This window comes from Chrysochloris asiatica, unplaced genomic scaffold (assembly GCF_000296735.1).
Source record: "Chrysochloris asiatica unplaced genomic scaffold, ChrAsi1.0 scaffold00531, whole genome shotgun sequence".
Lineage (NCBI taxonomy): Eukaryota > Metazoa > Chordata > Mammalia > Afrosoricida > Chrysochloridae > Chrysochloris > Chrysochloris asiatica.
This window is the reverse complement of record NW_006409049.1, coordinates 382493-402567: the sequence shown is the minus strand read 5'-3', so window position 1 is coordinate 402567 and position 20075 is coordinate 382493. Positions and strand designations below refer to the sequence as shown.

The following is a 20075-nucleotide window of genomic DNA, read 5'->3' as shown; positions in this document are numbered from 1 at the left end:
TCTAATATTCTCCTGAAGAAATCTGCACTCTTCATTTTACACACATTAAAATGGTACTCTTGGCATCCTCAATGAACTCAAATTGTTTTCCTTTCTTTTTTTTTTTTTTTTTTTTTTTTTTTTGAGTTGTGAAACAATATCATACCTGAAGGGACAAGATCAGGACTACCATATGGATGGGGTCAAGATTCTCAATGAAGTTTGTATAGGACAGTCTTTGATACCTTTGAACAAGGAAGAGGTACTTTATCATGATGGAAAAATAATTTTTGGCATAGATTTCTTTACTTTTTTTTCACATACACAGGTTTCAAGTTTTAAAAATCTTTTTCATAGTAAATCCCCTTGATCAATCCATGTTCTGCACAAAAATCTATGAAGCTCACTCCTTTGATATCCAAAAAAACAGTTGCTATACATTCTGAGATTATCTCTGTGTCGCACAGCTCCCTTTGGAAGGCACTGTCAAGATTGAACAGTTTTTTGGTTGTTTTTTTTTTAAGGAAGCTTAATGAGACATTCTTTCAGCGGAATGATAAGGCTTTCTGCTCTCGCGTAGATTTACATCCTCAGAAACCATTTCCACGATCGCTATTAAACAAATAAAAACCAAGGCACTTAACAACAACAGAGGCTAGGTTAAGACAAGTATATTACTGAGAAAACTTATTTGCCTTAATCCGCTGATTGGAGAGACACTTTTAAATATATTTTCTTTAGACTAAACTTTCACATGTGTGAACTAGAATGCTAGTAGCAATGCTTTTTTTCATTTTGTTTACTAACCCTTGCATACAAAAGCCTCTTGCAAAAATAAAATTTTAGACTATTACAAGACATTTTCAAGTGATTTTCTTGGAAATTTATAAATTTAGCCATTAACTTGTATGAATGGTCCTTGTACATATTATTCCTGAATAAAGACCAATGTTTTAGTAATCATTGACTTTGTGTAAAACTTCCTTGATATACAGATAATTAACATATTTGGTTTTCACTGCAAAGGCACTCTGGATGAATTTCTTCCAATATAGATCTCTTTGTTCTTTTGGCAGCCTGTGGCACTTTCAATATTTTCCTCCAACACCATAACTCAAAGGCATCAATTCTTCTACGGTCTTCCTTAATCACTGTCCAGCTTCTGCATGCATATGAGGTTACTGAAAATTCCATGGCTTGGGTGAGGTGCACCTTAGTCCTCAAGCTGCCATCTTTGCTCTTCAACACTTTAAAAAGGTCTTGTCAGCAGATTTGCCTAATGCAATATATCATTTGATCTCTTGACTGTTGCTTCTGTGCATGTGTGTCAAGTCCTTGACAACTTCAATCTCTTCTCCATTGATAAGAATGTTGTTTATTGGTCCAGTGCGTGAGGATTCTTGTTTTCTTTATGTTGAGATGCAATCCATACCAAAGGCTATGGTATTTGATCTTCATCAGTAAATGTTTTAAGTCCTCTTCACTTTCAGCAAGCAAGGTTGTATCATCTGCATATCACAGGTTGTTAATGAGTGTTCTTCCAATCCTGATGTCATGTTTTTCTTATATAACCCAGCTTCTCAGATGATTTGTTCAGCATATAAATTGAATAAGTATGGTGAAAGAATACAACCTTGTCGCACACCTTTCTTAACTTTAAAACATGCAGTGTTCTCATGTTCTGTTCAAACAACTGCCACTTTGTTGAGGTACAGATTCCTCATGAGCACAATTAAGTGTTCTGGAATACTCACACTTCACAATGTTGTCCATAGCTTGTCATGATGCACACAATTGAAAGCCTTTGCGTAGTCAATAAAGCATAGGTAAACATGTTTCTGATATTCTCTGCTTTCAGCCAAGATCCATCGGATATCAATTATAATATGAAGATAATATTAGAATTGAATATTTAAGGATTAGTCAAATTTAAGGAAATTACAAAGAAAAGATGGAAAAGATACTCCATACAAAGAAAATAGTACAAATGCCCAAATCATTCCAGGAACCTTAATAATTGTCTCTTTGTCCTAGGTTCATTTTCAGTAATCTCATAGTATTGATGTTCTAAATCCTGAACCCAAGTAAGTTGTCTCACTGTTATCTTTGTTAGAACTTTGTCTTTAAATCACTTTGTCTTTAAATCAAATTTATTTATCTTCTCTTTAAATTTTATGATGTATGTTATCTCTACAGTTACAGTAATCTTTGTCTGGTATCTAGGCAATAAATTTATTTCATGCATAATCCAGCCCTGCTCTTATTTGCTGTCATCCATTGATTGCTTTGTAAAAATGGAGGGTCAGCAAAAACCAGAAAGACTCCCAAAGAGATGGATTGACATTGGCAACAATGGCTTCAAAGCAGCAATGAATGTGAGGATGGCACAGGATTGGGTAGTGTTTTATTTATTGTACATAGGTTTTGCATGAGTTTGAAGTGACTTAATGGAATAGAACAATTTTTACTTCCACGGTATTTTGAAATCTCGTGAATATATGTAAACTCTAAAAGAAGAGATCCTAAAGTTTTAAATATTTGAGAAAAGTTTGAATGTATGAATTTGTGCATAGATGCTAGGGGAAGAGAAAGAAAAAGAGGAAGAGAGATAGAAAATTGAATTTCAGTGTATGAATCTAGGAAAATTAGAAGTAGAAAAAGCAAAATATAACACATAGACATCTATATCTGTGGCATTTGTTGTTGTTGTTATGTGTCGCGGAGTCATTTCCGACCCATAACAGCCCTGTATAGGGTTTGCAAAGAGCGGCTGGTGAGCTTGAACCACTGACCTTGCAGTTCAAACGGCTTTACTGCCTGTTGCATTAACCCACAATGCCACACCAGGACTCCATCTGAGGCATTAGTGTGTTAAAATGGTGTGGTATTAGCCATTTTAAATCAGAGAATCACATGATTTACTCTGCAGAAAATGACAAATAGAAGAAGAATGGTGTCGCATTCATCATCAAAAATATTTCAAGATCTATCTTAAAGTATAAATCTGTCTGTGACAGGATACTATTCATATACCTACAAGGAAGACCAGTTAATATCACTAGCATCCAAATTTACACACCAAGTGCTAAAACCAGTGATGATGAAGTTGAAAAATATATCAACTTTTTTACTCTGAAACTGACTAAACATGTAATCAAGATGCATTGAAAATTACTGGTGATTGGAAGGTAAAGGTTGGAAACAAAGAAAAAGGATCAGTAGTTGGAAAATAAGGCCTTGGTGACAGAAATGATGCTGGAGATCCCATGACAGAATTTTTCAAGACTAATAATTTCTTCACTGCAAATACCAATTTTAAACAACTAAAATATGATTATACAAATGAACTTCACCATATGGAATTCACAGATATCAAATTGACTACTTCTATGGAAAGAGACTCTGAAAAATATCATCCAACACAAGGTCAAGAGCAGACTGTGGACTAGACCATCAATTGCTCATATGCTAGCTCAGGTTGAAGCTGAACAAAATTAAAACAAGTGCATGAGAGCGTAAATATGATCTTGAACATATCACAACAGAATTTAGAGATCATCATAACAGTAAACTTTCTGACAAAAGACCAGAAGGTTTGGGGAATGACGGCAAGAACATCCAAAGGGACATAAAGCTAAAAGTCATTAAGAAGACAAGGAAGAAAGAAAAGACTAAAACGGATGTCAGTAGAAATTCTGAAACTTGCTCTCTAGTGTAGCTGTAATACAGCAAATGGAAGAAGTGAGGAGGTAAATGAGTTTAATAGGATATTCAAAGAAAAAAATCAAACCTCACATTGAAATATTGAAGAAGTCTATGGGCAAAATATCGAATGACGCAGAAAGAATCCAGAGAAGATGGAAGGGATACACAGAGTGACTGCACCAAAAAGAAATGGCTGCTGTTCTGTCATTTCAAGAGATAGCATATAATCAAGAACCAATGGTATAAATATAGGCAGTCTGACTGATTAATACAAGAACCAGCAAGTTGCTCACTCAGGAGACATCAAGGCAAGTGGTCGGGTCCCCTCAGGACAAACCCCCTTCCAAGACTAAGACTTAATGGGAATTCACGCTCTGAATGGTGACCACATTCATCACAGATAAGGTGAAGTGAGGGAAAAACAACAATGAAGCTGCAAGCTAAGCCCTACAACATTCAATAGACTCCTGTAAACCTGGCTGGAGACCTGGTTGGCCAGCAGTATGGCAAGACCTGGGGACTCTTGGGCCCAGAGTCAGTGACATAGCCACAGAGAACTAGAGTGGAGAGTGAAGCGTCCAGTTGATAAGAAGAAAGGGCATATGCATAAGAACACCCACACTTGCAGATAATACCCACTAAATCTGGCTTCAATGACTGAATAATCAGAGCTCAACTAGAAGAAGAAAGAAGAGGAAAAAAAAGGAGTAATCTGATACAATTTGATGAACTTGACCTACACATATGGATGCAGTATCTGAAAAGATGGAACAAATCTCTACAGTGAGGATCATTCCCACCCCCGCCATACACAGAGTAGACAGGGATGGGAAACTTGGACATTGCCTACCCAAAATGAGGCGGCTACAAAGGCAAGAAGTGACTGGCTTACAAGCTTTCAAGACAGAGCCTAGATCCAGAGAGCATGGAGGAAGGTAGAATCTCCATTGAGTAGTATCCAACCTGTCTGGGCAGGACTGATGAAAGGAGATGCAGATAGGTCTCTTGTGATATAATAGTGAATAATTGTTATCAGGACTGATTGTGAGGGTTGGAAATGTAAAGGTAGACATTTTGTAGCAAAAGGAGGGGAGTGATTGACTTTGCAGTATAGGAGCGGAGGTCACTGGGACCATCAAGGGAGAAGAGAGGAGAGTGGAACCCTACCCAGAGAAGCTGTGATGCCAGAGATGGAAGCAGAGATGATGATGTGGAGAGATGGAGTGGCTGGGGACTTTAGACTCAGAGATGGAGAGGGACTGTGTAATGACGAAACAGGGGCAGGCTTGCAGGGGATTGTAACCATGGCAATGAAATGTTATACAATAGGATGAATGTAAAGCTAATGTTCTCCCATGTAAACTGTCATAAAGTTCACAATAAAACATTTTAAAAAAACAATGATATAGAAGTATTGTCTAAGCAAAGGTGCACTGAAGGTATTGGAAAAGAACAAGGCTCCAGGAATTGATGAAATGCATATTAAAATCCATCAATAAACTGTTGCAACAATGGAGACACTCACTCATCTATGCCAAGAAATTTGAAGACAACTACCTGGACAACTGTTTGGAAGAGATCCATATTTGTGCCCATTCCAAAGACAGGTGACCCATCCGAAGGTGGGAGTTAAAGGCCACTACCATTAATATCATCAATATCATATGCAGGCAAATTTTTCATAAAGTTAATGCATAAAACGCTGCAACAGTACATTGGCAAGGAACAACCAGAGGTTCATACTGGATTTAGAGTAGGACGTGGAATGCAGGATTCCATTGTGGATTTCAGATGGATTTTGGCTGAAAGCAGAGAATACCAAAAATATGTTTACCTCTACTTTATTTACTATGCAAAAGCTTCCAAATGTGTGGACATGACAAGTTATGGACAACAATGTGGAGAATGAGTATTCTGCACTTTAATTGTGCTCATGAGGAACCTTCAAGTTGACCAAGAATCAGTCATTTGAGCAGAACAAGGGAACACTGAAGAGTTATAAAAATGAAAAGTTTTGCAAAAGGTTATATTCTTTTACAATATATTTTCAGTCTGTATGCTGTGCAAATAATCTGAGAAGTAGGATTATATTAATAAGAACATGGCATCAGGACTAAAAGAAGACTCATTGACAACCTAGGAAATGCAGATTACATAATCTTGCTTACTGAGAGCAAAGATAACTTAAAATACTGATAAAGAACAAAGACCAGAGCTTTCAGTATTGATTGCATCTCAATGTAAATAAAACAAAAATTCTCACCACTAGAACAATAATCACATCATGACAAATGGAGAAAACTATTGAAGTTGTCAGATACTTCATTTAGCATCTATCCACCATCAACACTAATGGAAATATTAGTCAAGATATCAAATGAAGCATTATCACATTAGACAAATCTGCTGCACAAAAACTCTTAAAGTGCTCAAGAGCAAAGATGTCAGTTTGAGGACTAATGTGTGACTGACCCAAGTCATGGTATTTTCAGTAGCCTCATATACATGTGAAAGTTGGGTAATGACCAAGGAACACTATAGTAGAATTGATGCATTTGGTTGATGGTGTTGGAAAACAAATTAAACGTACCGTGGACTACCAGAAGCACAAAAGAATATGTGTTGAATGCAATCAGAATGCGCCTTAGAATCAAAATGACCAGACTTTTCTCTCATACTTCGACCATATTATCAAGAGGGACCAGTCTCTGAGTAAGACATCATGCTTGGTAAGGTGGAGGATCAGCGAAAAAGAGGGAGACCTCAACATCATGGATTGGCTTAGTGGCAGCAAAGGCTCAATCGTAGCAGCAATTTTGAGGCTGGCTTATAATCATGTGGTGTTTCATTCTATTTTACCTATGGTTGATATGGTTTACACACAACTAGATGGCTCTGAACAGCCACCACAACTTCTACACATCTTGGTTGCTCTTGATAATGGTCCATATTTGGGTTGTAAATGTCTGTCATTAATTCTCCTTCATCTCAGATTTCCTGATGGTTGATCTAATATTTTTTTTTTCCTATTAAGAAAGATTTGTGAGCTAAATTGGAAGGATTTTTCATGAGCTGCTGTGTGTGAAATATAGCATTTAGGGCCCTTCAGAGAAGCATTGTTTAAGCCAGGTTAATGTAAAGATAGAAAGTAAAGTTATGGTCAAAAAGTGGATTGAATCTCAGAGCCATTAATATGGACATAAAATTAAAGCCATGTAGCAAAGATATATTTAGAAATACACTAGGGGATTTGATTTATTTTTAATTCAAAGGCATATTGAATATTTAAAAAATAATTTATTTTTGTTGTTGATAACATACACTAATTCAACAACATCTACATGTATAATTTGATTACACTGATTACATTCTTAGGTTCTGCAACCATTCATTTTCTCCCTCACAATTCCTCTGCCATTAATGTAAACTCACAGCCTCCTAAATTCCCTACACAATTTGGGGTTGATATTGTCAGTTTGATCCAACAAAGGTATTTTGAACAGCTATTCTTGCATTGTTACATAGGTGTATAGTATTCTCTTCTGAATGATATTTCTTTCAGACATAACTATAAAGCACATGGCCACTAGAATTAAATACATGAGCTTGATGTATTTTGCACGAATTTCTAAATATATATTGTTAGACTTTTGGTCTTAGCTAATTTTAAGACTTCAAGTAATACTCAGCTAATTGCAAGATCTGAACAGAAAACTTCAAAGGTGAGCTTGAGAAGACAAAGTCAAATATTACAAAGAAATGTGCAAAGATCTGGATTAGGAACCAAAAAGGGAAGAACACACTCAGCATTTTTCAAGCTGGGAGATTGGAAGAAAATGATCAAGCCTTGATTTTCATTATTGAAGGATTCTCTGGGGAAATTACTGAATGATGCAGAAAGCATCAAAAGAAAATGGAAGAAATATATAGAGTTACTATACCAAAGGAAATGGTTGGTGTTCAACCATTTCAAGAGGTAGCACATGATCAAGAGCCAATGTACTGAAGGAAGAAGTCCAAGGTGGATTGAAGGCATTGGTATAGAACAAGGCAGCAGGAATTGATGGAATAAAAATTGAAATCTTTCAAGAAAGTGAGGCGGCATTGGAGGCACTTATCTATGCCAAGAAATTTGGAAGACATCTATCTGGTCAATTGATTGGAATGTGCCTATTCCAAAGAGAGATGACACAATAGAATGTGGAAATCATCAGACAATATCTTTGATATCCCATGTAAGTAAAGTTTTATTAAAGGTGATACAGAAACGGCTGCAAGTATACATTGAAAGAGAACTTCCAGAGTTCAAGCTTGATTCAGAAGAGGCCATGGAATGAGGCTGATGTCCAATGGATCTTGGCTGAAAGCAGAGAATACCAGAAAGATGTTTACCTGTGATTTATTGACTACACAAAGTCTTTCAACTGTGTGGATCATAACAAGCTATGGACAACACTGTGAAGTATAATTATTCCAGAACACTTAATTGTGCTCATGAGAATCTGTATTCAAACAGAACATGGGAACACTGAATGGTCTAAAATTAAGAAATGTGAGTGGCAGGGTTGTATTCTTTCATCATACTTATTCAACCTGTATTCTGAGCAAATAATCTGAGAAGATGGGTTCTATGAAGCAAAACGTGGCATCAGGATTGGAGGAAGACTCATTAACAACCTGCAATATGCAGACGTTACTACCTTGCTTGCTGAAAGTGAAGAGGACTTAAAATATTTACTGATGAACATCAAAGAGCACAGCCTTCAGTATGGATTGCATCTCAATGTAAAGACAACAAAAATCCTCACCACTGGACCAATAAACAACATTCTTATCAATGGAGATAAGACTGAAGTTGTCAAAGACTTCATTCTTCTTGGATCAGCCATCAACACTCATGGAAGCAGCAGTCAAGAAATCAAATGACATATTTCATTAGGCAAATCTCTGCACAAGACCTTTTTAAAGTGTTGAAGAGCAAAGATGTCAGCTTGAGGACTAAGGTGCGCCTGACCCAAGCCATGGTATTTTCAATAACCTTGTATGCATGCAAAAGTTGGACAGGAAGACTGAAGATGAATTGATGCTTTTGAGTTATGGTGTTGGAGGAGAATATTGAAAGTACCATGGGCTGCCAAAAGAACAAACAGATCTATATTGGAAGAAGTGCATCCAGAGTGACCCTTAGAGGTTAGGATGATCAAACTTCTTCTCTCATACTTTGGATATATTGTCAGGAAGGACCAGTCACTGGAGAAGGATGTCATGTTTGGTAAAGTGGAGGGTCAGAAAAACAAGAAGAAGACCCCCACTGAGATGGATTGACAAAGTGGCAGCATCAATGGACTCAAGCCTTGCAACAATTGTAAGTTTGGCCCAGGACTGGGCAATGTTTCATTATTTTGTGCATAGGGTCACTATGAGTAGGTAATGACTCAGTGGCACCTAACAACAATTTTAAGATGGTAAAACAACGCTCAAAACTCCCTTCTATTATCTTAATATTCAAAGGAAACAATAAGAAATAATTTAGTTTAAAATATCAGTAGATCAAAAAACAAATTAAACAAACAAAAAGCTGTGATTATGAATCAGGAATTCTTCAACAACAAACTAGTGATTAAATAGAATGGTCTTCCTACACAGAACTTAACTGACCTGAAGGTGACAGTGAGGAATTTGGATATCTATTTTTAAATGCATTCTAGATACAATATCAGGTGCATTTTGTTCATAGATTCCCACAACTTTTGGTGACAGTGATTGCATGAGTATGGCTCTAATGAAATTACAGAGATTCAGAATTATGATGTATGGAGGTGGTGGTTGCTATGGAGTCAGTTCTGACTCATAGTGACCCTGCATAGGGTTTTCCAATGTTGTAAATCTTTACCGGAGCAGAAAGCCTCATCTTTCTCCGATAGAATGGCTGGTAGTTTCGTATAGCTGACATAGTTGTTAGCAGACTGACTCATAATCACTATACTACCAGACTTTCTTTATGCTGTTTGTTGTTGTTTTCATTGTGTGCTGTTGAGTTGGATCTGTCTCATAGCAACCCTGTAGAGGGCTTTCAAGGAGTGGCTGGTGAGCTTGAACTGCCAACCTTGTGGTTCAAACTGATCTTGCAGTCCAGTGCATTAACCTACATTGCCACACCAGAACTTCATATGATGTATGAGGAGGGTTCAAATATTTGTGGGAATATTCTGTTACTCTTTGTGCATAATTTTAAACTTTAATGAATTGAAACAATAAAAGTGAAAATAATCTACATGTTTAAAAAAGCAACACAAGTAGTCAAACACAAATATCAAATGTGGAAATCTATTTACCACATATACAACAGGCTAAATTTCTTTAAAACCCGAACATAATAACTCAGAAAACTTATAGAAAAATAGGCTGAAGACTGTAATAGTTAATTCATTAATAAATAAATTTAAATGGAATATGTTGTTATTGTTTAGTTTTCATCCAGTCAACACTGAATGATAGTGACCCTGTGTGCAACAGAACAAAACACTGCCTGGTCCCCAATCAGCCTAACAATCATTGATAAACCTGAGCCCATTGCTACCACCACTGTGCTTATCAATCCAGTTGGGGACTTCCTCTTTTTCTCCAACCTCCCATTTTGCCAACTATGATATCCTTCTCCAGGGACTGGTCCCTCCTGACAACATGTCCAAATTATTACCCACAACATCTGGCCATCCTGGCTTCGAAGGAGTACTCTGCACTTGTCCCAACACAGACCTATTTGTTCTTTTGGCAGTGCATGGTACTTTTTAATATTCTCCTCCAACATCATAATTCAAATGCATCAATTCTTCTAGAATATTCATTACGGACTGTTCAACTTTCACATGCATATGAGATTATTGAATATACCATGGCTTGTATCAATATACCATGGCTTGGATCAGGCACACCTTACATCTCAAACTGATATATTTGCTCTTGAACACTTTAATGAGGTCTTATGCAGCAGATTTGCCTAATGCAATACATCGTTTGATTTCTTTAAAAAAAAAAAATTAAAATATTTTATTGTGCATTGAGTGATAATTTACATGGGAGTACATTAGTTTTACACTCATCCTGTCATATTTCATATCATTGCAATGATTACAATCCCCTGCATCATCAATCAACAGTATTTACTTCTATTCCCTCTGTTTTTGTGTTGTTGATGTTTTTATGTATATACACAAAAACACTCATGAATATACAATCATTTAAAAAACCCAAGTGCACATTCTGCAAGCATGCCTACTGGCCACTAGCACACAGCCTTTCTCTTTCCATGAATCTAGAGTCTTCAGCTGCTCTGTCTCTGGATGACATCCTCTTTCCTGCATCTCTGGTGTCACTGCTTCTCTGGATAGTTTCCCACATTCCGCTCATGCTCTTCTCCCTTGATGATCCTAGGGTCCTCTGGTTCTGGAATGTAAGATTAACTATTCCACCCTTTATGTTACACAACTTCTACCTTTATAGTTGTGAGAATCACAATTAGTCATGATAACAATTACAATGGATTAATAGAAATCTTATTCCCATCTCTTTCACCAACACATCTAGATAAGATGAAATCTATTCAGTGGGGTTTCTACCTTTCCTCTCACTCTGAAACTAAACTACCTCTTGAAAATTTGTAAACCAGTAACTTCATGCCTTAATAAATCCAACCACCCCTCCATTTTAGATAGCCAGTATCTAAGTTGCCCATCCTTATCAACCCTGTGTACAGAGAGGATACATTTGATCCTTGATGTGATGACTCTTTCTCTCTTGGTTGGTATTTTGAACTACTACTTCCATAAGTATAGGTCAAGTGCATCAAATTTTAACAATTTACACTTGTTTCCTTTATCAAGTTTCCATATCTTCCTCTATGAAAATTATGATCATTAAGCTAAGTCAAATGGGCCATATCTTCAAGTTTGGTCATTCTTCTGTGTTTCCCATCACTTCATATCAGCTTGATGCCTCACTGTAGCGCTCTATGGCTACATACTTGTCCATAGACTTAGGAATCCTCAGGTCTTACCACACTTCAGACCAACCAACCCTTCCTCTTCTCTCTCTCTTCTCCTGGTCCATGGGAGTCTATAGAATGTGGTCAAACTCAGCCCATATTTTCATTACTGTCTTTCCCCCTCTTCCACTCACCAGTAGACCCACACGATCATCAGCAAGCTTACATGTCTGCTTGGGATGTCCCCTTTAAGTTTCAGTTTTGGAAGGGGTTTGTCCTGAAGGGACTTGATTACATACATTTATGGCTCCTTGGTGAACAACTTGCTTATTCTTGTAGTAGCCAGTTAGACTGATATTTTTGTTTTTATTATTTCTGCTTGTCTTTCTTTCCAGAAGTATCTCTTGCTGCTCTATGCTGGTCTGCATGTCCTTTCACATGGGAATGTCCCACTGCAGAAGGTTCTGGATTGGGCTCAGGATTCCAACTAAGATCCAATACCTTACAAAGGCTCCACAAGAAGCCAATTTAAATGGACAAGTTCCAGAATTCCTTTTAGGTACTCCAAACAGTTTAGACTGAAGACAGGCTTACAAGTTATGGGTAATCATATTTACCGACAGTTCTTTCTATCCCACTCGTGTCTAATTTACAATAGTAGACAAGGGAAACCAACATTAATAAGACAGTCAAGCATCTTAACATTATTCCCCCTCTTTTATGCATTCAGACTATGCCTTGATAACTGTATCACAGATCCCTGCTGTTTCAAAGTTGAGCATATATCACCATCTACCTCTGTCCTGATTTGGTGCTGTGGGTTAATGCACCAGACTGCAAAGTCATTTGAACTGTAAGATCGATGGTTCAAGCTCACCAACTACTCCTTGGAAATCCTACACAGGGTCGCTATGGGTCGAAACTGACCCGACGACAATTAAAAACAACAACAACAAATCTCTGTCTCATTTAGCCTGTGCAAACCGGCCTAAGTATTCCCCTATCTACCTTGTTCTTCCATCCCCCTCCCCTCTCATGTGTCTTTCCATCTCCTTTTATTCTATTTTTCACAAACTTTTGAAATCTTACCAGATAATTTATAGTCAGCTATGCAAGAGCGTAGTGGTTACGAATCGGGCTGCGAACCTAAAGGTCAGCGGTTCGAAACTACCAGCCGCTCCGCGGGAGAAAGATAAGGCTTTCTACTCCCGTAAGGATTTACACCCTCGGAAACCCTGTACAGGGTCGCTATGGGTCGGAACCGACTCGACGGCACTTAACAACAACAACAACATGCAAGAATTGAGCTCATTGAAAAGATTGATTGTGGCTACTATTGCCTTGGTCCATAACTATCTATCAGACTTATTCTGCCAATGTATCTAGTTCTGAAACAACAATGCATCCAGGCATTGATTTTGACTGTAAACTATAAAAAAGTATAAATTTCAACCTTATAAAAATTGGCTATAATACAATAATCATAGACTAGTATAGTTGTTGTCATACAGATGCAATCACGTTACTGAATATGTCATTGGAGCCACATTTCACCATGTGCTTTCTGAGGTAATTTTGACACTCTGTAGTTTCTCATGGCATTTTTCACTTGTGCATTCTTGAGTGTGTACACGAGTGGGTTGAGAAAGGGTGTTCCAGTGATATTAAATACTGTCACCATCTTGTCTATGGGGAAAGAAACTGATGGTCATGTATATATGAATATATATGGAACAAGCAATATGATGACTACAGTGATGTGAGTGACGCAAGTGGAAAGGGTTTTTTTTTTTTTTTTTTTCTCCCTTCTGCACTGTGGATTCTCAGTGAATACAAGATAACAAAGTATGAGACCATCAGAAACAAGAAACTGCTGGAGCAAAGGGTCCCACTATTGAACACAAACAGTAGGTTGATCATGTAAGTGTCTATACAGGCAAATTTTAACAAAGGTTGCAAATCACAACAATAATGATCAATCAAATTAGGTCCACACAATGGCAGTTTCAAGGCCAGGACAATCTGAGATATAGAATGTATAAAAGACCCTATCTAGGCAAGAATAATCAAGATGATGCAGACCTGCTTTCTCATAATGGTCAGGTACCACAAAGACTTACAGATGGCCACATAGTGATCAGCAGCCATGAAGATAAGGACAAAGATCTCCATGTTGCCAAATTCAATGCAAAGACTTGTGTCATGCATTCATTGTAGGATATAGTTTTCTTTTCAGAAAGAAAATCAATAATTAGTCCAGGAGCTGTCGAAGTCGAAAAGCATGTATCAGTTAAGGACAAATAAAAAAGGAAGAAGTACATGGGACTCCCAAGTGTTCGGCTGACCTTGATGATCACAATAATGAACAAGTTTCCCACCACAGTTGCAGTGTAGAAAATCAAGAAAGTTATGAACACCATTTTCTGCCTCACAGGATCTTGTGTCAATCCTAGGAGAATGAACCAGAAGTTGTGGGATGACAGCAAGAGTATCAAACAGGAAGAAAGCAAAAGGTCATTAAGAAGACAAGGAAGAAAGAAAAGACCAAAATGGATGTCAGAAGAAACTCTGAAACTTGCTCTCTAGTGTAGAGATAACAAAGAAAATGGAAGAAGTGAGGAGGTAAATGAGTTTAACAGGGAATTCAAGTAAAAAATTAAAGCCTCAACTTGTAATATTGAAGATGTCTATGGACAAAAAATTGAATGTTGCAGAAAGCATCCAGAGAAGAAAAGGTATATACAGAGTCACTGTACCAAAAAGAAACGGTAGTTTTTCAGTCATTTCAAGAGATAGCATATGATCAAGAACCAGTGGTACAGAAGGAAGGAGTCAAAGGTGCACTGAAGACATCGGCAAAGGACCAGGTTCAAAGAATTGATGAAATACAAATTGAAATCCATCAATAAACTGTTGCAACAATGGAGATACTCACTCCCCTATACAAAGAAATTTGAAGACAGCTACCTGGCCAACGGTTTGGAAGAGAGCCATATTTGTGTCCACTCCACAGAGAGGTGACCCATCGGAAAGTGGAAGCCATCAGACAATACCATTAATATCATTAATATCATATGCAGGTAAAATTTTAATGCATAAAAGTCTGCAACAGTACATTGATATGGAACAGTCAGTGGTTCATTCTGGATTCAGAATAGGACATGGAATGAAGGATATCTTGGTGGATTTCAGATGGATTTTGGCTGAAAGCAGAGAATACAAAAAATATGTTTACCTCTACTTATTTACTATGCAAAGTCTTCCATTGTATGGATTATGATAAGTTATGAACAACATTGTGAAGAATGAGTAATATGAAACACTTTATTGTGCTCATGAGGAACCTGTTCACAGACCAAGAGGCAGTGATTTGAACAGAACAAGGGTCACAGAATGGTTTGAAATTAGAAAAGGTGTGCAGACAGGTTGTATTCTTTCACCATGTTTATTCAATCTGTATGCTGAGCAAATAGTCTGAGAAGCAGAATTATATGAAATAGAACGTCACATCAGGATTGCAAGAAGACTCATTAACAACCCAGGAAATGCAGATTATACATTCTTGCTTGCTGAAAGCAAAGATAACTTAAAATACTGATGAAGATTAAAGACCACAGCTTTCAGTATTGGTTGCATCTCAATGTAAAAAAAAAAAAAAAAAAAAAAAAAAATTTTTTCACCACTGGAACAATAAATAACATCATTATAAATAGAACAATGTTTTAAATTATCAAATATTTCATTTTTCTTGGATCCAATAACACTAATGGAAGCATCAGTCAAGAAATCAAATGAGTTATTGTATTAGGCAAATCTTTTGCTCAAGACATCTTTAGAGTGTTCAAGAACAAAGATGTCAGTTTGAAGATTAAAGAGTGTCTGATTTAAGTCATGGTATTTTCAGTAGCCTCATATGCATGAGAAAGTTGGAAAATAAACAAGGAATATTGTAGTAGCATTGGTGCATTTCAGTGATGATGTTGGAAAAAAATATTAGAAGTGGTATGGACTACCAGAAGTGCAAAAAAATCTGTGTTGGAAGAAGTACAATCAGAATGTTCCTTAGAATCAAAATGACCAGAATGTTTTCTTATACTTCAGACATACTGTCAGGAGGGACCAGTTCCTGAGTAGGATATTATGCTTGGTAAAGTGGAGGGTCAGTGAAAAAGGGGGAGACCCACAATGGCATCCATTGGCTCAGTGGCTGCAATGGCTCAATCGTTACAGCAATTCTGAGGCTGCCCCAGGATCAGGTGGTGTTTCATTGTGTCTTACCTAGTCTAGGGTTGCTATGATTCAGAGCTTACTCGACGGCACCTACCAGCAACAACAGCTTCTACACACCTAGGTTGCTTTTGATCATTGTCCATATTTAGGCTGTAAATGTCTGATTTTACTTCTCCTTGTCCTTCATCTCAGATTTCCTAATGGTTGATCTAATATTAATCCAGGATAACACTATTGGTTCCTATTAAGAAAGATTTGTGAGCAAAGTTGGAAGGTTTTCTATGAACTGCTCTGTGTGAAACATAGCATTTCAGGATTTGCAGAGAAACATTGTCTAAGCCAGGCTAATGTAAAGATAGAAAGTAAGGTCAGAGGCAGAAAATGAAAGGAATCTCAGAGCCCTGAGCAAAGATATGTTTAGAAATATACCAGGGAATTTGATTTCTTTTGGCTTCAGAGGCATAGTAATTAAAAAACAAAGATTTATTTTTGTTGTTGAGCATATACAGCAGAACAGGAACTAATTCAACAACATCTACATATACAGTTTGATTATCTGATTACATTCTTATATTCTGCAACCATTTATTTTCTCCCTTCACAGTTCCTGTGCCATTAACGTAAACTCACAGCCTCCTAAATTCCCTATATAAAATTTGGTGTTGATGCTGTCAGTTTGATCCCATATAGATATTTTGAAGTCCTATTCTTGCATTGTTACATAAGTTTACATTCTGCTCTTCCAAATAATATTTCATTCAGACATAACTATAAAGTACACAGCCACTAGAATTAAATACATGTATTTTATGTATTTTACATGGATTTTAAAATATTTTTTATACATTTTGTCTTAGCTGTTTTTAAGATGATAAAACTATGTTCTAAACTCTACTATCTTCAATTCAAAAGAAATAATAAGAACTAATTTAGTTAAAATATCAGTACATCAAAGAACAAATGAAAAAAAAATCTGTGATTATTAATCAGCAATCCTTTAAAGACAAACTAATGATTAAATACAATGGATGGTCTGAATATACAGAATTCAGTTGACTGAGAGATAACAGTAAGGAATTTGGGTAAGTATTTTTAAATGTGTTTTAGACAGAATATTAGTTGCACTTTGTTAATAGATTCCCGTAACTTTTGGTGGCTGTGATTGTATGAATGTTGATCTTATCCAATTAAGAATTATGAATAATGGTGGACATGGTGGTGTGCTGTGCAGTTGGTTCTCACTCATACTGACCCTGTATAGGGTCTCCAAGGCTGTAAATCTTTACGTGACCAGAAAGCCTCATCTTTCTCCCATGATAGTTTCTTACCGCTGATCTAGAAGTTAGCAGCCTGACACTTAATCATTATGCTACCAGAGTTTTTTTATGATGTATGTTGTTGGTGCTGTTGTGTGCTCTCCAGTTGGATCTGACTCAGAGTGTATAGGGTATCCAAGGAACAGCTGGAGAGCCTGAACTGATGACTTTGTGGTTCAAACTGACCTTCAGTCCAGCACATTAACCCACAGCACCACAGCAGGATTCCATATGACGTATCAGGAGCCTTCAAATATTTGTGGATATATTCTATTAATCTTTAATTCTATTTTTCACAAACTTTTGAAGTCCTATCAGATAATTCATAGTCAGCTATGCCATCATTGAGCTCTATTAAAAGATTGATTGTGGCTAATGTCATCCTTGGAAACCCTATATAGGGTCACTATGGGTTGGACTAGACTCAATGGCACTTCACAACAGCAACAAATGTTATCTTAGTCCATAATTATCTATCAGATTCATTCTGCCAATGTATCTAGTTCTGAAACAACAATGAACCCAGGCATTCATTTTGACTGTAAATTATATAAAAGAGTATAACTTACCACCTTATATAAAATTGGCTATCATACAATAATCATAGACTAGTATAGTTGTTGTATACAGATGCAGTCACATTACTGACTATGTCATTGGAGCTACATTTCACCATTTGCTTTCTGAGGTAATTTTGACACTCCATAGCTTTCTCATGGCATTTTTCACTTCTGCATTCCTGAGTGTGTAGATAAGTGGGTTGAGAAAGGGTGTCCCGATGGTATAAAATACTGCCACCATCTTGTCTATGGAGAAAGAGGCTGATGGTCGTGTATATATGAATATACATGGACCAAAGAACAAGATGACAACAATAATGTGAGTGGTGCAAGTGGAAAGGGCTTTTTTTCTCCCTTCCGCACTGTGGTTTCTCAGTGAATGCAAGATAACAAAATATGAGATCATCAGAAGCAAGAAACTGCTTGAGCAAAGGGCCCCACTATCAAACACAAACAGTAGGTTGATCACATAAGTGTCCATACAGGCAAGTTTTAACAAAGGCTGCAAATCACAACAGTAATGATCAATCAAATTGGGTCCACAGAATGGCAGTTTCAAGGCCAGGAGAATCTGAGATGTCGAATGTATAAAAGACCCTATCCAGGCAAGAATAATCAAGACAATGCAGACCTGCCGTCTCATAATGGTCGGGTACCGCAAGGGCTTACAGATGGCCACATAGCGATCAACAGCCATGAGAGTAAGGACAAAGATCTCCATGCCACCAAATAAATGCAGTGCAAAGACTTGTGTCATGCACTCATTGTAGGATATAACTTTCTTTGCAGAGAGAGAATCAATAATTAGTCTAGGTGCTGTCGAAGTCGAAAAGCAAGTGTCAGTAAGGGACAAATAAAAAAGGAAGAAGTACATGGGACTCCCAAGTGTTCTGCTGACCTTGATGATCACAATAATGAGCAAGTTTCCCACCACAGTTGCAGTGTAGAAAATCAAGAAAATTATGAACACCATTTTCTGCCTCACAGGATCTTGTGTCAATCCTAGGAGAATGAACTCAGGTACAGTCTGATTTTGCTGCATTGTTTCCGTAGATGTGGGGAAAGTAGAGGTTAGAAATACTTAATCTGCAAGGAGAAAATAATTTTATCAGATGACTGTAGTATTTGTATTTCAAATACTTAAGCCTGATTATGAAACTTCTACTTATTCTTGGGTTCACTTATTATTTCCTGGTGTGGTGCTGTAGGATAATCATTTGATGGCTAACCACCATGTCCGTTGTTCAAACACATCAGCCACTGCTTGGAAATCCTCTATGGGGTCACTATGATTCAGAACTGACTTCATGCTGTTTAACAATGACATTACATAAAAAGTGTACTAACGTAGTATTACTGAAGCGGAATTCCTAAAACTGATGTATTAAGTTTGTTTCATATGAGGTTATATTAAGAAAATAATGAAAAGCAAAGTGGTCTTTAAGCATAATAAGCACTAATGTTATGGATTTGCCACGATGGGGGGATATCATGAATCTGTTTCTTTGGTTTTCAGGAAGAAACTGATTAGAGGTTGTTGTTGAATGCTATCAAATCTGTTCTGACTCATAACAATCCGGGGAAGGGTTTACAAGGAGTGGCTGATGAGTTTGAACCACTCATCTTGCAATTAGAAGTCCAGTGCATTATCCTACAGTGTCACAAAAGTACTCATATTAGAGGTAGCATGTTGTAAAAATAGAGAAAATATGGTTGTGACTTACTTCAAATATTTTTTTCCAGTTCTCAAACCTGGTAGTTCAGATATCAATTTTATTGTACCATGTTGTCAAAAGTTATATTCTTCTCTGCATGCATTACCTTTCTGGTTCTTCTAGTATAGTTTCTTAAAAAATGGGAAAGACCAAGGTTATAAGTAAGGAAAAGGAGGGGGAGAACAGCTTTTTAAATTTCGTATAATAGAATATCTATTTTAAATTTCAGGTTTACTATTTATACATCGGTGGTGGGGGTGTGTCTTGGAGTTGGTTCTGACTCAGCAACCCTGTGTAGGGTTTCTGAGGCTGTAAATCTTTAAGGGAGCAGTAAGCCTCATCTTTCTCATGCAGAACACCTGGTAGTTTTGCACTACTGACCCAACCTTAGCAGCCCAACCTGTCACCTATGCTACCAGAGTAAGGTTGTAGAAAAGCACTGAAAAAATTCTAGTTCATAGCAGAAACATTTCAGTGTAATCTTGTAGTATATAGTCTTTATTGGGAGAAAGATGAGATTTTCTGCTCCTGCAAAGATTTACAGCCCTATCCACCCAATACAGGACTTCTATGAGTTGGAACTAAC

The 20075-nt window shown here is 37.1% G+C and overlaps 1 protein-coding gene and 1 pseudogene across 1 annotated transcript; both read right to left on the bottom strand.

Moving 5' to 3' along the window:
- Positions 1-13202: 13202 nt before the first annotated feature.
- Positions 13203-14148, bottom strand: LOC102815568 (annotated as a pseudogene).
- A 3735-nt stretch (positions 14149-17883) lies between these two features.
- On the bottom strand, positions 17884-18816 carry LOC102815192 (olfactory receptor 4C11-like). Its single transcript, XM_006877582.1, has one exon. The coding sequence runs from the start codon at positions 18814-18816 to the stop codon at positions 17884-17886; it is 933 nt and encodes a 310-aa protein (XP_006877644.1).
- Between the last annotated feature and the right edge of the window lie 1259 nt (positions 18817-20075).